This window comes from Nuphar pumila, chromosome 16, assembly GCF_984573655.1.
Source record: "Nuphar pumila chromosome 16, dmNupPumi1.hap1.1, whole genome shotgun sequence".
Classification (NCBI taxonomy): domain Eukaryota; kingdom Viridiplantae; phylum Streptophyta; class Magnoliopsida; order Nymphaeales; family Nymphaeaceae; genus Nuphar; species Nuphar pumila.
Window position 1 is genome coordinate 65,936,037 of NC_143264.1, and position 15,858 is coordinate 65,951,894.

At 38.4% G+C, this 15,858-nt stretch overlaps 1 protein-coding gene across 4 annotated transcripts in view; it reads right to left on the minus strand.

Moving 5' to 3' along the window:
- Positions 1-15,858, minus strand: part of LOC149813393 (P-loop containing nucleoside triphosphate hydrolases superfamily protein) — a 146,101-nt gene that overhangs the window by 110,586 nt on the left and 19,657 nt on the right. For all 4 annotated transcript variants that reach the window (XR_016428224.1, XM_089991251.1, XM_089991250.1 and 1 more), the window contains exon 2: positions 6,254-6,465. Coding sequence is in view for 3 of the 4 variants with exons in the window: in XM_089991251.1 (XP_089847377.1) it covers positions 6,254-6,465 (212 nt within the window). In the remaining variant the exon portion in view is untranslated. The remainder of the gene's footprint in view (positions 1-6,253; positions 6,466-15,858) is intronic.

Consider the following 15,858-nt stretch of genomic DNA (forward strand, 5'->3'; position numbering starts at 1 on the left):
AACATTTTGCTCCTGAAAACAGTTTGGTAAATTTGCATAAAAGCTTTCTTAAAAACTCCTCCTTTGTACAAGTCTTAAATTATTAAAAAGTGCATTTCAGAATCTATTTGGTTTATTAAATGTACGGAGTTTCAAATCTGTTGCGAAAGAAAGTTGCGTTGTAATGCCCCCAAGGTCCATTGACTTGCTATTTCAAATATCATTTTTCACTAAGCTACTTTTAAAACTCTGGAAAAAAAATGACTGATTTCGAAGCTTTCAAATTTTTTGTAAAAAGTTATAAGTCCTGGATTTTTGGGGCGTTATAATAAGGGTTGTATTAAGACTGTAGACTGTATCATAAACTGGATCGGGTTTTCCAGTGTGGGTCGGTGCTCCAATGTAACTTGTAATGTTATGTCTGGGTATGGATCCAAATACTTGGTCCAACCCAGTTACTGTTTTGTATATGTATATATAAACATAAAGTAGGGCACGACTTCATTATTGATGTCCCCCTTTGCTGCCGCAGCTATCTCTCTCTCTCTCACGTGTCTAACAAGATCGAGTGGGCCATTCTAACATGGTATCAGAGCAGGCTTCTGCACAGTGAATCGACTCCGAAGGGCGTGTCTAGCAAGATCGACACTGCAGGTGCTGTTCCGTCTAGGGCTATCCAGCGAGATCAACGTCCCAGGTGTTTCTCCTTTCAGGTTCTTCAATCTACCTCCTTTTCTTTTTTTATTTCTGTCTGCATCCTCTTTCATTCCAGTCTGAAATCAAGATCAGATCTAATCCAAAGATCAGATCTGTTTTCTTAGTTACTGTTGTTCCTTCGTCTGTCACGGTCAGATCTGAAGATCAGATCTATTTCTCCTTTCAGGTTCTTCAATCTATCCTCTTTTCCATTTTCTATTTCTGACTGCATCCCATTTCATTCCAGTCTGAAGTCAAGATCAGATCTAATCTAAAGATCAGATTTGTTTTCTTAGTTACTGTTGTTCCTTCGTCTGTCAGAGTCAGATCTGAAGATCAGATCTAATCCAACGATCAGATCTGTTTTCTTAGTTACTGCTGTTCCTTCGTTTGTCACGGTTAGATCTAAGTTCACTTCAAATCTGAAGCGAATCAGATTTTTATTTCTTCCCTATTCCTTTATTCTTTATTCTTAATTTAATCTGGTCTGAATTTATTTCAGATCTAAAGTCATTCATTAAGTGTTTGTCAGCAGTCAGCAACTTATAGTTCAGTTTTCATGGATTCTGTTACCCTGCCATCTAGTTTTCTAGGACAACTTATCTCAGACAAACTGAATAACAATAATTATTTAACCTGGAAGAGGCAAATACTGCCTTTCATTAAGAGCCTCGATCTCTATGGCCACCTAGATGGAACGATCTCTGCACCATCAGAATTTATTGTGCAGGAAATTATGGACGATAAGGGAGAGACTTCTAACAAGTTGATTCGAAATCTTGAATTCCCCACTTGGAGAAAACGAGATCAAGCTGTTGTAGCCTACATTACCTCTACTCTTTCGCAAGAGGTTCTTGTAGGTATTCCAGATGAGTGCTCAGCAATGGAGCTGTGGGAACAACTTGCGAAGACCTATTCTCAAATCTCAGAGGCAAGAATTATGCATTTGAAGAGGGAGTTTCAACTCCTAAAGAAAGAAAGCATGACTGCTACAGAGTATATGAACAAGGTGAAGATCACCACAGATCAATTGGCTATGGTGGGCTGTGTGATTTCTGATAAGGACAAAGTTCAACAAGCGCTAAACGGGCTTGGATCAGATTATCATATGTTGGTAACATCTCTCTTGTGTCTTCCTTCACTTCCTAACTTTGAGGATCTCCGGGCAAAATTACTACAATATGAAATTTCCATTAAAGGAGAAGATGTAGGCAACAATTCAGGAAGCCAAGAAGTATTGTTTACAGGGACAAATTCAGGGAGAGGACGTGGCCACTTCCGAGGAAGACATGGGCAGATAAGAAATAATCAAGGGGGGCGTGGATTGTTGCCCATGCCTAGCATGCCGTCAAGTAGTTTTTCGGGAAATCATAATTTCAAAAATGTTCCAACTTGCTATTTGTGCAACAAAAAGGGACATATCAAGGCAAATTGTTGGCACAACCCGCAAAACAAAGGGAAAATGAATGTCACAGGATCGTCAAGCAAGGGAAAAGCTGGAGGAACTCAATGGGATGAAGACAATGTCAAGAGTCTTTTAATATCAGCTTTGTCAGGATTGAATTTCAAACAGGGTGATCAGGGAACTTGGTATATTGATTCTGGAGTTGCAGCCCACGTGACAGGTGATATTGGTAAGATTTTGAAACCTATCCCTTATCATGGAAATGCAAGTATTAAAACTGGAGATGGAGCTCTCCATCCAATAACTTACACTGGAAACGTGAATATTCCTCTTTCCGATGGTTCCCTGAAATTGTCCAATGTTTTTCATTCCCCTAATATTGTCAAAAATATCATTTCTGTTTCTAAATTGGTTGATGACATTCATTCTTGCGTCGAATTTACTCCTTCTTCTGTCTGTGTCAAGGATCCACTCACGAAGAAGACGCTCGTTGAGGGAGAGCGAAAGGGAAATATGTATATCCTCAAAGAGACTTCTTCACTTGTTCGTAGAGCTGGATCAAAATCGTCAATTGGTCAACCATTCAAATTGGATTCATCTAAGGATTGTTTGAGTTTGTCTTCGTACAATAAGCCAAATATTTGGCATTGTCGTTTGGGTCATTGTAATAATTCTTCTCTTGAGAAGATTGTGTCAAGTGGTCTTATTTCAAGATCAAGTCCGCATAATAAGGTTGATGGTTTTCTTTGTTCTAGTTGTTAGTTGTGTAAGAGTCATGTACTTCCCTTCAATTCAATAAATGAAAGAGCTTCTTTTCCTTTTGAACTTATTCATTCTGATGTTTGGGGACCTGCTCCACAACCCTCTTTGTCTGGTAGTCGCTACTATGTCACATTCATTGATAGTTATTCCAGATATACTTGGATTTATTTTATGAAATACAAGTCTGAGGTATTCAAATTCTTTCGTTTATTTCATGCTCTTGTTGTCAATCAATTCTCGACAAGTATTCAACAATTCCAGTGTGACGGAGGGGGAGAGTATCTATCAAAGGAATTTACTGAATTTCTTCAAAACAACGGGATAAGGCGTAGAATATCTTGCCCACACACACCACAACAAAATGGGGTCGCGGAAAGAAAACATCGTCATATTGTTGAAAGTGCCCTAAGTATGCTGCATGACACTCATATTCCTTTAAGCCTTTGGACAGAAGCTTTCCACTCTGCGGTTTATGTAATAAATCGTTTACCGATGAAAATGTTGAATAATTTGACTCCTTATTTCGTGTTGTTTGGTACCCAACCTCAATACAGTCAACTACGAGTGTTTGGATGTGTATGCTATGTTCACATTGACAGTTCCCAACGTAACAAATTTCAGGATAAAGCTTGTAGATGCAGGTTTGTTGGGTATGCTGAAGAGTATAAAGGATATCGATGCTATGATCCAGACACTCGACGCATTAAAATCTCACGAAACGTCGTCTTTGATGAGAACAATGTTCAGATCTTGAACAAAGAAGCAAGGGTTACTAAGGAGGAAGAAAGCTATCAGCCGTGGCTAACGAATGAATTATTTGATCAGCTAGAAATGGATAACTCTGCTCCATGTCACACAGTGATGGATGAGTGTGAGCCCATGGAAACCAATGCAGAACCTAGTGGGAACGTGTTGACAGTTGCTCAGGGATCTACTGTGCCTCCCATTGCAGAAGAAACCTTGACATCAGGTACTGCTCGTCCAGATGGCAGAAGATTCAAAGGGGCAGTGTATGTCAGAAGAAGGGACACACCCCACATAATTGAGCATGTCAGACGTTCGGAAAGGATCAGACACCCTATTGAAAGATGGGTAAGCTATGAGAATTTTTCCACAGAAATGCAGTTATTCGTTGCACAGGTTGAAAAACAAGAAGAACCCATCGATTTCTCCCAAGCCTCCTTGTCATCAAAATGGGCAGATGCTATGAATGAAGAAATGGGAGCCTTGCATGAATGTAGGACCTGGGAAATAGTTCCTAGGCCTCCGGATAAGAATGTTGTAGGGTCTAAGTGGGTATATAAAATTAAGTACAAACCTGACGGATCCATTGAAAGATATAAGGCAAGACTAGTCGCTAAAGGCTTCACACAAGCATATGGAGAAGACTATGACGAGACCTTTAGTCCAGTTGTAAAAATGGGAACCATTCGACTTGTGTTATCCTTGGCGGTTCAGCATGGATGGTCTCTAAGTCAACTTGATGTTAAAAATGCATTCTTACATGGTGATCTAAAGGAGGAAGTTTACATGGAGCAGCCTCTTGGTTATGCAGAAAACAATCCTGAGACACATGTTTGCAGGTTGCGACCAGCCATTTATGGACTAAAACAAGCATCTCGGTCATGGTTTGACAGTTTCTCCATTGAAGTACAACGATTTGGATTTGTCCGTTCTCAACTTGATCATTCATTGTTCATTTTTCGAGAACATCAGGTCAACACTTTACTTCTCATATATGTAGATGACATTATTATTACAGGAAGCTCTTGCAAGCATATAGAGGCTACAAAGATCCTATTGAATCAGAAGTTCAAGATGAAGGACCTGGGTGTCCTACGATATTTCTTGGGGGTTGAAGTGGATCGACAAAATACTAGCCTCTTGTTGACCCAACACAAGTACGCTCTGGATCTTCTGGAGAAGTCAAGAATGAAGAACTGCAAGCCATTGAATACTCCTAGTGTGTTAAACCATAAACTCAGTGCTCAAGATGGGGAGATCTATGAGGACCCGAAATATTATCGTCGCTTAGTTGGGATGCTTCAATATCTTACTTTTACGAGGCCGGATATTGTATATGCAGTGAATCAAGTCTCTCAGTTCATGCACGATCCACGTACAGAACACATGAATGCAGTTAAAAGAATTCTTCGGTACTTGAAGGGTACTCTTGGAGATGGGCTTGTTTATCGTCAATCAAAGGCAAAAGGAGAACATAGACCACTAGAAGTGTATGCAGATGCAGATTGGGCAGGAGATCCAGACGATAGAAAGTCAGTCTCTGGGTATTGTGTGTATGTTGATGAAAACTTAATAGCATGGAGTAGTCGGAAGCAACGTGCTGTTGCGCGTTCAAGTACAGAAGCTGAGTACCGATCCATGGCCTCTGCCACTGCCGAAGTTACATGGTTAAGACATTTATTAACAGAGATAGGAGAAAAAGTGAAGGTTGCGAATCTGTTTTGCGATAATCAAAGTGCCATTCAAATTGCTTTCAATCCTATCCATCATGGTCGAACGAAGCACATAGATATCGACCAACATTTTGTCCGACAGAAGGTAGAGGACAAAGAAGTTATTCCAGTCTATGTACCAACAGAAGATCAAGTTGCTGATCTACTTACCAAAGGACTTACGAGTGCGCGGTTTTGGTATCTCAAAGGCAAGTTGTCCATGGTACAGGACCATGCACAACTTGAGGGAGGGTATTAAGACTGTAGACTGTATCATAAACTGGATCGGGTTTTCCAGTGTGGGTCGGTGCTCCAATGTAACTTGTAATGTTATGTCTGGGTATGGATCCAAATACTTGGTCCAACCCAGTTACTGTTTTGTATATGTATATATAAACATAAAGTAGGGCACGACTTCATTATTGATGTCCCCCTTTGCTGCCGCAGCTATCTCTCTCTCTCTCACGCCTCATTCTCACGTGTCTAACAAGATCGAGTGGGCCATTCTAACAGGTTGATCCAGTGAAAACCATCAAAGACATAACCTTTATAGCCATGTCGTAAGAGGGGAGTGTGAGGCTTTCCAATATGCCCATGTAATGCATTTGCTCTTGCAAATGGGCATGCTTTAAAACATTGATTCTGGTTCAATATTAGTTAACTTCGCAATGAAATTTATGTCTTTTCACTTTTTTGCTTTGTGCATAAATGATTGTATTTCACATTCTGTTTTATTTTTTTAATCTGCAGAAATTTATTTTGGTTGGTGGTAAGATAGATTGTGAAGTTATATTTTGCATAATTTTTTCCTTGCAATTATTATAAAAACAACCCTTCAGATGCACTCATTAACTAACATTGCAATTCATAGAAAAAGAATGGCAAAAATAAAAATAAAAAAGCAAAGAATGAATAATAAATATACAATACAAAATCATTCAATAAAATTGCTTGCCTGGGCAAAAGAATCACTTAAGGAGTGTGCAGGATCAGTTGATACAATGATTGTAGGATGCCCATTCATTGCAAATTTGACAGCAAGTGAAGCAGCACAGCTTGTTTTCCCAACACCTCCTTTTCCTCCCAGCATGTAATACTTCCGCTCAGTGCTGGCGACCATCTCATCAAAGCCAGCTGCAGCCTCAGCAGGTGTAGCAACTGATCTTACTGCAAGATTTAGATAGAGAGATAAGTGATGCATTCATGTCTGTATATGAGATTGTGAAAAGAGAATATCAAAACAGATACACTTCAAACTAGAGAAATACATGTTTTATATTTCTTTTGTCTAAAGCAACTTATACCATCAATTATCAAAAAGCAGGGGCTCCACAGTCCAGACAGAAATTGATCATATATAAATCACATCCAACCAAAGAAAGCACACAAGAATTACACAGGGGCATCAAATTTGCAATTAAGAAAAGAAACATCACCATCAAGAAAAATAGTAAATTCAACCAAAAGCAACCAGGTTGAAGTACTACACTTTTCAGCATACAGTTAAAAGTCAAACCAATAGTGGACTAATTGCTATGATATAAGATTATAAGCATCTCCCTTAGAGTTTCAAAGATGTCAGCTCTTCTCTGGAATACTATCCTTCAACAAGGAAGATCATTTTTCCCTTCCTTTGAAGCAAAAAAATTCAGTCTTTCTAACCTAGATGTTGTAATGAAATAGAACAAAAGCAAATAAATGTCAGTTATGGACTTACAAGAACACAACCAATCAAGAAGAACACTTATTGATCAAGCCACACTACCCACACGAGGGTCAAAATAATGTTTCGTGTATTGCATGGAGCTGCCCAATCATATTACATCAAAAAACAAAAAACAACAAAAGTAAAAATACAGTCACAGTCAGCCCCTAATGGGCCGACGCCTATCACACTCTGAAATGATTGGAATGCCCCTTAATGGGTATTCTGGTTTTTTTATATATATATATATATATATATATATATATATATATATTACAGGGCTAATCTTAGCACCTCCCCTCAAACTCACGGTGTAACAACCAAGAGTTTACCAAGTAGAAAGTGAAACCTAAGTGACGGGAGTGCTTTAGTGAAGAAATCCGTCAGTTGATACTCAAATGAAAGATAAGACAATGTGATGGTCTTCTTCAGAAATTCTTCACGAATGTAATGGCAATCCATTTCAATGTATTTGGTCCTTTCATGGAATGTATGATTGCTTGCAATGTATATTGCGATCTTGTTGTCACAACATAATCTTAAGGGTTCTGCAATATGAACTCACAAATTCTCTAATAATTGTCTCAACCATACTAACTCAGACGTAGTTGTTGTCATAAACTGTCGTAAGAGCGGCTTCGGGCCAAAACATTTTTGAAACATTTCTTGATATAAGAAGTGTTCTAGTGGTCTCAACAATATGTCTATGTTTTCTTTCGGCTAGTTGTTATCGTCGCAAAATTTTTCCCGTCTTCCCTTCCTTGCGGAAGAGAGAGGAAAATGCTTTCGCGATTCAAACTTGACCGGATTTTGGAAAATGTTTTGAAATACTCGCCTCCGTTTTGAAAATTGCGAGAAAATCCATGGGATGGGGCTCGACCTGTCGGTACGAGGTTTGACCGTTCCTGCCGCCTTTAACAGGGGTAATCGAACCAAAGACCAAAATTGTGCTTGACTTAGTAAAATTATCGAAATTGTGTTCTATCCTAAATGCACAGAGAATTCAGGCATGTGTTATGAGATTTTGTAAAAATGCAAGTTGAAAAACATGATGTATGCTTAGAAAATATTTGGAGTTGAAAAACATTTCTCAGGAAAAAGACGGAAATCAATCTCTCAGGAAACTCAGATGAAGAAGATTGGAAATCTCGGAAAAGTTTATAAAGATTTGGAAAATCATGAATGGATGAAAGTCCTGAGAAAATGGAAAGAATTCTTGAGAAAAGGGTAAACATTTGAAGGGAAAATGCTTGTCAGGAAAACTTCAAATTTTGAAAGCTTTCTTTGGAAAATGGTTGAGATTCATTGGAAAATTCTTTGGAGAAGGAGAATTGAAACTCGGGAAACTGAAATCCTGAGAATCTTAGCCTTGAAACACTTGGAAATCGATTTTGATCTTTGAGAAAGGTGAGAGACTTCTTTTGAAAATCTTGAGAAAATAACCTTTTCCATGGAAAACTGTGGAAAAGCTTGACTTGGGAAAACCGATTTTGAAAAATTCTCAGAGTTTCTTGAGAAATCGATTTCTTGAGAATGAAATTTTCTTAAGAAAATCATGAGAAAACCAATGATTTCATGATGCAAATGATATGAGTGAATGAATGCACTTTGAAAAGATTTTCTAAGAAATTTGTTGGAAAAATGTGTATTAAGTCAAAATAAATCCTTTACATATTCTGACTGTGGCCATGAATATGTTCAGAGTTTATTTGAATTAATTCACAATATTTTGAAAATATTGGAAATATGATGTGCATTTTTAAGATAGCCTAAAAGTGTAGGCTTAATGTGACTGGCAGAGAGATGATGGATCTGGGTCTCGTCCATATTCCGACTAGGGCCGTAAATATGGACTCCACCGAGTTCATCAACTCTCTAAGAGTTGGTGCACGTGCCATTCGTGTTCATCCACAGTGATTTTGAAATAAATTGCATGATTCATAAGATCAGGATATTACAAAATCCAACTACATGATATGCATCCTAATCTAAGCAATAAAAATAAATATCATTCCAAATTGATTATTACATCTCTGACATAAGTCAAAAGGAAATGAAAAAAAAAAAACATGGTATATAAGAATCAGCGTCCTCCAGTTTATCCTGCAAAATGAGACTTAGTACAAGGAATGGAAATTCAAGATATACAGTGAAATACACATACATATATACGTATATGTTTATAAAGATATATACAAACATATATAAAAAAAAAAAACCAATTTGCACCTATATTATACATATGAGATATATGCCAGGATACGGATGACTGGAAACATGAGGTTGGGCTATGGGATGCCATAACATACAACATTGATTGAGGATATACAGAATATGTGAAAATGATGATATTTACAGATAATGGGGTGTATCTGGCATATCGGTGATAACCAATATGATAATGATATTGCAACATGCTATGACGGAGGTATTAATGATCAAATGCAGAGAATGGATTGTATGATGAAATGAACTATATGCAGGGAAAATATCAAATGTTGAATACCCAAAGCAATAGTTGGCTAGAGCTGAATTACATTGTATGAAAATGCAAAGCCTATGTTACATAATGAAATAAAATGTATATAAAAAATGAGACAAGGCTGGGTATGAATGGCGTGGAGGTAATGCCGTGGCAGGGGCAAGGAGGCAGCTACGTAGACTTGAAATGTTGATATACAGGAAGGGGTTGGGACATTGATGTTCTAACAGGAATGAATGGAAGGGTGGTGGACGATTACAATACATAAGGATGATGCTGGCCAATCTAAAGTTCAGCCACAGTCATACTCATAAACTCTTCTTGCTCACAATGCCCTTTTCTGCTAACTGTTTTCCAATATGAATAGTCACTGCCACAATGGGTCATCAGTGAGAATGCACACAGCGCCGTTGAAACAAATTTATAATGGCAGGAGTTTAGGAGCGGGAAAAATATGATTGGAACATGGGACCACAAAGGGGGTATCTGTTAGAATTGTATTTGTATCGGATATGGATCCGATATTGGATCCATATCCGAGCGTATGCTTTCCCCATGCTTGGGCGGTGGCATACTTGTAATCCTGTATATTTTTCATGTATTTTGTTCAGTAGTGTTAGATCCTATATATATCTTATTAAGAGAGGGTCACGATACTTTTAACGTGCCCTACTTTCCATTTGGCATCCTCCTCTTCTCCCCCTCTCCTCTCTTCTCTTTATTTTGTATTTTCAGATTGAAGGCTATTCTCCAAAGCTTGAAGGCGCACTATCTTGAAGCCTATTCAGATTCTTTCATCTTGAAGCCCTATTCAGATTCTTTCATGGTATCAGATTGCAGTTTCACACTTCTTCCAAGGCTATTCATGATTCAGCGTCCAGACTATATGATCCATGGTTATGTGCTAATATCTTAGGCGATGGGATTCAACCGACCACTTTTTCAGCCCCTTCTGACAGTACTCACATTGAAGCAGAAATGTCTGATGCCCAGATGGATAGTACTCACATTGAAGCAGATATGTCTGATACTCAGATGGCTGATCCTCCTTTAGACAGATTTTCTGGCTTGGTTTATTCTCGTCGCACTCCTGCCTCTACTACTGATTCTGTCATTGTTCCTTCTCATCCACGAAGGTCCACTCGAGCGAGACATCCCGTGGATAGATAGATAAGCTATAACACTTTCACTTTGGATTTTCAGCTTTTTATGACCAGTTTGCATAAACAGACTGAACCAAAGTGTTATTCTCAGGCCTCTCAAAATTCCCGTTGGATTGAAGCCATGAATGAAGAAATGGAAGCCTTGAATGAATGTCAAACATGGGAAGTCGTTCCACGGCCAAGGGATAAGAATGTTGTTGGGTCTAAATGGGTTTATAAAATCAAATATAAACCAGATGGCAGTATTGATAGGTATAAAGCTCGTCTTGTGGCTAGAGGTTTCACTCAACAACATGGGGAAGATTATGATGAGACTTTCAGCCCTGTTGTTAAGATGAGTACCATTCGAGTTATTCTCTCTCTTGCTGTTACTTTTGGATGGTCATTACATCAACTTGATGTCAAAAATGCTTTTCTTCATGGTTTCCTCAAAGAGGACGTCTACATGGAACAGCCACCAGGATATGCTACTAATGATTCTAATCTATGGGTATGCAAGTTGCACAAGTCATTATATGGGTTAAAACAGGCTTCTCGTTCATGGTTTGAAAGGTTCTCCCTTCACATTCAAGAAGCTGGTTTTCAGAAGAGTGCTCTTGATCATTCTCTTTTTATCTATCACAAAGGAGGGATCACTACTTGGTTATTGATATATGTGGATGACATTGTTCTCACGGGAAATACTTCCTCTCATATCGTCCAAATCAAAGAAGTGTTAGAACAACACTTCAAAATGAAAGATCTCGGGGACCTCAGATATTTTTTGGGTGTTGAATTAGACAGGACTGAGGATTCCCTCACTCTTTCTCAACACAAGTATGCCCTTGATATTCTCACATCCTCTGGTATGTCTGATTGTAAGCCCATTAACACGCCCAGCGTTTTGCATGCAAAGTTGAACGTTTCAGATGGCAGTCCTGCATATCCTGTTCCAACCCTTTACCGCAGTATTGTTGGGAAACTTCAATATTTGACATTCACTCGGCCCGACATTGTATATGCTGTCAATCAAGTTTCCCAGTTTATGCATGCTTCCACAGACACTCATATGGAAGCTGTCAAGCGTATCTTACGTTATCTCAAGGGGACTATTGGCGATGGACTTACTTATAAACGCATGTCTCCTACTGTGGATGGTCATATTATCTCTACTTACACTGATGCTGATTGGGGAAGCGATCTTGATGAACGCCGATCTGTTTCTGGCTATTGTGTCTTTCTCAATTCTAATCTTGTCTGTTGGAGTAGTCGCAGACAACGCGCCATTGCAAAATCCAGCACAGAAGCTGAATATAGGGCCATGGCTGCTGGCACTGCCGATGCTACTTGGCTTCGTCACCTCCTTGGGGAATTATCTCTTCCTATTGCTCAATCTTCCATGCTGGTTGACAATCAAAGTGCCATTAAAATTTCATTCAATCCCATACTTCACAGTCGTACCAAGCACATTGAGATTGATCAACATTTCATTCGTCAGAAAATAGAAGATGAGGAAATCTCCCCTGCATATATACATACTTCTGAACAAGTTGCTGATCTTTTCACCAAAGGACTCACTGGATCACAGTTTTGGCATTTGAAGAACAAGTTGGGCATGATGAAAACTCATGCACAACTTGAGGGGGGATGTTAGAATTGTATTTGTATCGGATATGGATCCGATATTGGATCCATATCCGAGCGTATGCTTTCCCCATGCTTGGGCGGTGGCATACTTGTAATCCTGTATATTTTTCATGTATTTTGTTCAGTAGTGTTAGATCCTATATATATCTTATTAAGAGAGGGTCACGATACTTTTAACGTGCCCTACTTTCCATTTGGCATCCTCCTCTTCTCCCCCTCTCCTCTCTTCTCTTTATTTTGTATTTTCAGATTGAAGGCTATTCTCCAAAGCTTGAAGGCGCACTATCTTGAAGCCCTATTCAGATTCTTTCATCTTGAAGCCCTATTCATATTCTTTCAGTATCTACAGGAACCTCGATGGGGTATTGGAGGTGAAGACAGAATAAATGTTGTATAGTGACAGCGAAATAAAAGAGAAACTAATGCAGACTTACAAATACGTAGGAAATAACTTAATAGGTATAAAGGGATAAGAAATGTGGATGCCCTGTTGTATTGAAAACTAAAAAAAAATGGGATGTGCAAGGATTAAACTGATGACATATACATATTAAACGGCCTGCCACAATGCCAAAAAAAAAAAGACTATTACATGAACCTGCAAATCAGTCTTACTTAACTAGATCTCATTATACACCATCAAAACCTGCCAAATTTATCAACAAACTTTTATAAAGAACTCTTGTAGAACACATTATATGGTTGACGCCGTAATAAGAAGGAGCTACTTGACTGCTATTGTAACAGAATGATAGCATACAGACATGATGGTGAGCATGTTATAGATAAAGCAGACATAGTGATGGAGCATACAACACGCAGGTGGTATACAAGTGAAAGACAATAAAAAAAAAACGACTCCGAACTACTTGAATAGGTCGTTGTAAGTATTTATCTCTTAATACATTGTCCAAATGCTCACGCAGGAAAGTTTGGAAATTATATCACGACTAGAAGTTACACCCATCTGGGCAAACACAGATGCCATTTAGCCTGAATAATCCTCTTCAAAAACAACAAACAACAACAACAACAACTACGCCTTCATCCCAAAACAATTGGGGTCAGCGATATGAACCAAAAAAGAAATTCATTTTGGGTCTTCCACATGAATCCTTTTCCTCCAATCATTTCTATCCAACGCCATGTCCTCGGTGAGGTTCAAAGCATTCATATCCTTTCCTATCATCTCCATCCAAGTCTTCCTAGGCCTACCCCGACCTCTTTTAACTAATATATTTTCCCATTTCTCCAACCTTCTAACTGGAGCATCATTAGGCCTTCGCCGAATATGTCCAAACCACCGTAAACGATTCTCTCCCATCTTATTTTCAATGGGTGCAACACCTACCTTCTTACGTATCTCTTCGTTCTGAATCTTATCTTTTATTGTATTTCCACACATCCATCTAAGCATCCGCATCTCAGCTACACTCATTTTTTGAATATGATGTCTCTTGGCAGCCCAACATTCCGTACCATATAGTAAAGTGGGTCTAATAGTCGTCCTATAAAACTTTCCCTTCAACCGCAATGGCATTCTACGATCGCACAGCACTCCAGTAGCACTTATCCATTTCATCCACCCAACCTTTATCCTATGATTTACATCTCCATCAATTTCTCCATACTTTTGAATGATGGATCCCAAATATTTGAAATAATCATTCACCGGTATATCTTGCTCACCAAGCTTCACTACACTCCCATCACTACTTCGTTGCTTACTAAACCGACATTCCATATATTCAGTCTTACTCTTACTCAACTTAAAACCTCTAGCTTCCAATGTCTGTCTCCATAATTCTAACTTAGCATTAACCCCAGCTCTAGACTCATCAATCAAAACAATATCATCAGCAAACAACATACACCACGGTACATTTTCTTGAATTGATCTCGTAAGCTCATCCATCACTATCGCAAATAGGAAAGGGCTTAAAGCAGATCCTTGATGTAACCCAACCGTTATCGGAAAATTGGTTGTCACCCCTCCACAAGTGCGGACATTGGTTACTACTCCTTCATACATATCTTTAATTATACTAATGTACTTGAGAGAAACACCTTTCTTCATCATTGTCCACCAGAGAACGTCCCTAGGTACTCTATCGTATGCCTTCTCTAAATCAATAAAAACCATATGCAAATCTTTGTTCCTCTCTCTATATCTTTCAATAAGTTGTCTAAGAAGATGTATAGCTTCCATAGTTGATCTTCCAGGCATAAAACCAAATTGATTCTCCGATATCATGACAACCTTCCTCAACCTAGACTCAATCACCCTCTCCCAAAGTTTCATAGTATGACTCATGAGTTTTATACCACGATAGTTTGTGCAATCTTGTATATCACCCTCTTCGCTGGGTCAAATTTCCACAGCAAATCTCACAGCAACATGATCTCATACCACAGAGGTTCGAATCATGACAATCCCTTTTATCCAAAATTTTGCAGAAATGATTGTATCTAACGCTGCAATTGGTCTGATAATAAAACAAAATGGCTATGGAAATTGTCAACAGAACATAAAAAAAAAAAAAATTGTTCCTCCTCTAGCTGATAACAGTATACCCTGCACTACAATATCCATTGGTGAAAACTGGAAACAATACCCCTTTACATTCCTCTATGAGCCCAGCGAGAACAGGGATTGCACAAGTGTTAAAGGTAATGTTACATACAAAAAGAAAAAAAATGAGAGGGATAGATATATGACAGGGTATTCCACCATAAAGTATGATGATACAGGTAATAGGACTTAACACAGGTAGAAGAAATATATAGTGTCCTGGTTAAGAACACAATCACTGTATGATAAGCCTTGTTGGCTATCATTTTACTCCACTGTATGCAGACATTTTAATGAAAACCACATAACTCTGCGAAAAACCAATGCTCTACCGAACATTTTAAAACCATTTTTTTAATAAGAAAGTCATACGATGATGAGAAGATTAGCCCAACTAACACCCGAAATCTTAGTTAAGGTAAGGGTAAATCATGGGTATGTAATAGGATGAAACCACTATCCACTAAACTGATCTGAAACCGTTATTTAGAATACTCAGGATATTGGAATGAACCAAAAAAAAAAATGTGTGCCTTTGTTACTGGCATTGCTCATTGTACGATGGTCCCTTCTGGACATCGTTTTGCAGACACTCTCTTCAAAGGCCAGATGAATGTGTAAAGACTAATGATATGCAGGAAATTTAGAGTCACTATTAAGTAAAAAAAAAAGACATGAGAAACTAAAAAAAAAAAAAATCATACGAAAATAAGAAGATTATCATGGCTAACCCCTGAAACGTGGTTTACTGCATTTGTAAAAGATTAAGGCATCAATAAAACTGAAGTCTTTTATAAAATTTCCTTTCTTTTTTTTTGTAGTGATGAAACCAAGGATGCTCAATAGAGGATGCTCTAGATACGAATATGGAAATCCTGAACCAAAAGGAGATATTGTTCTAAACTGTTTATGACGCTGGATTGAATCACATAAAACTTTAGGAGAAAATTTACAAGTAGGTTAAAATATGACACTCTACTGAGTCGATAATGCCATTGCGAAGCATTATCGA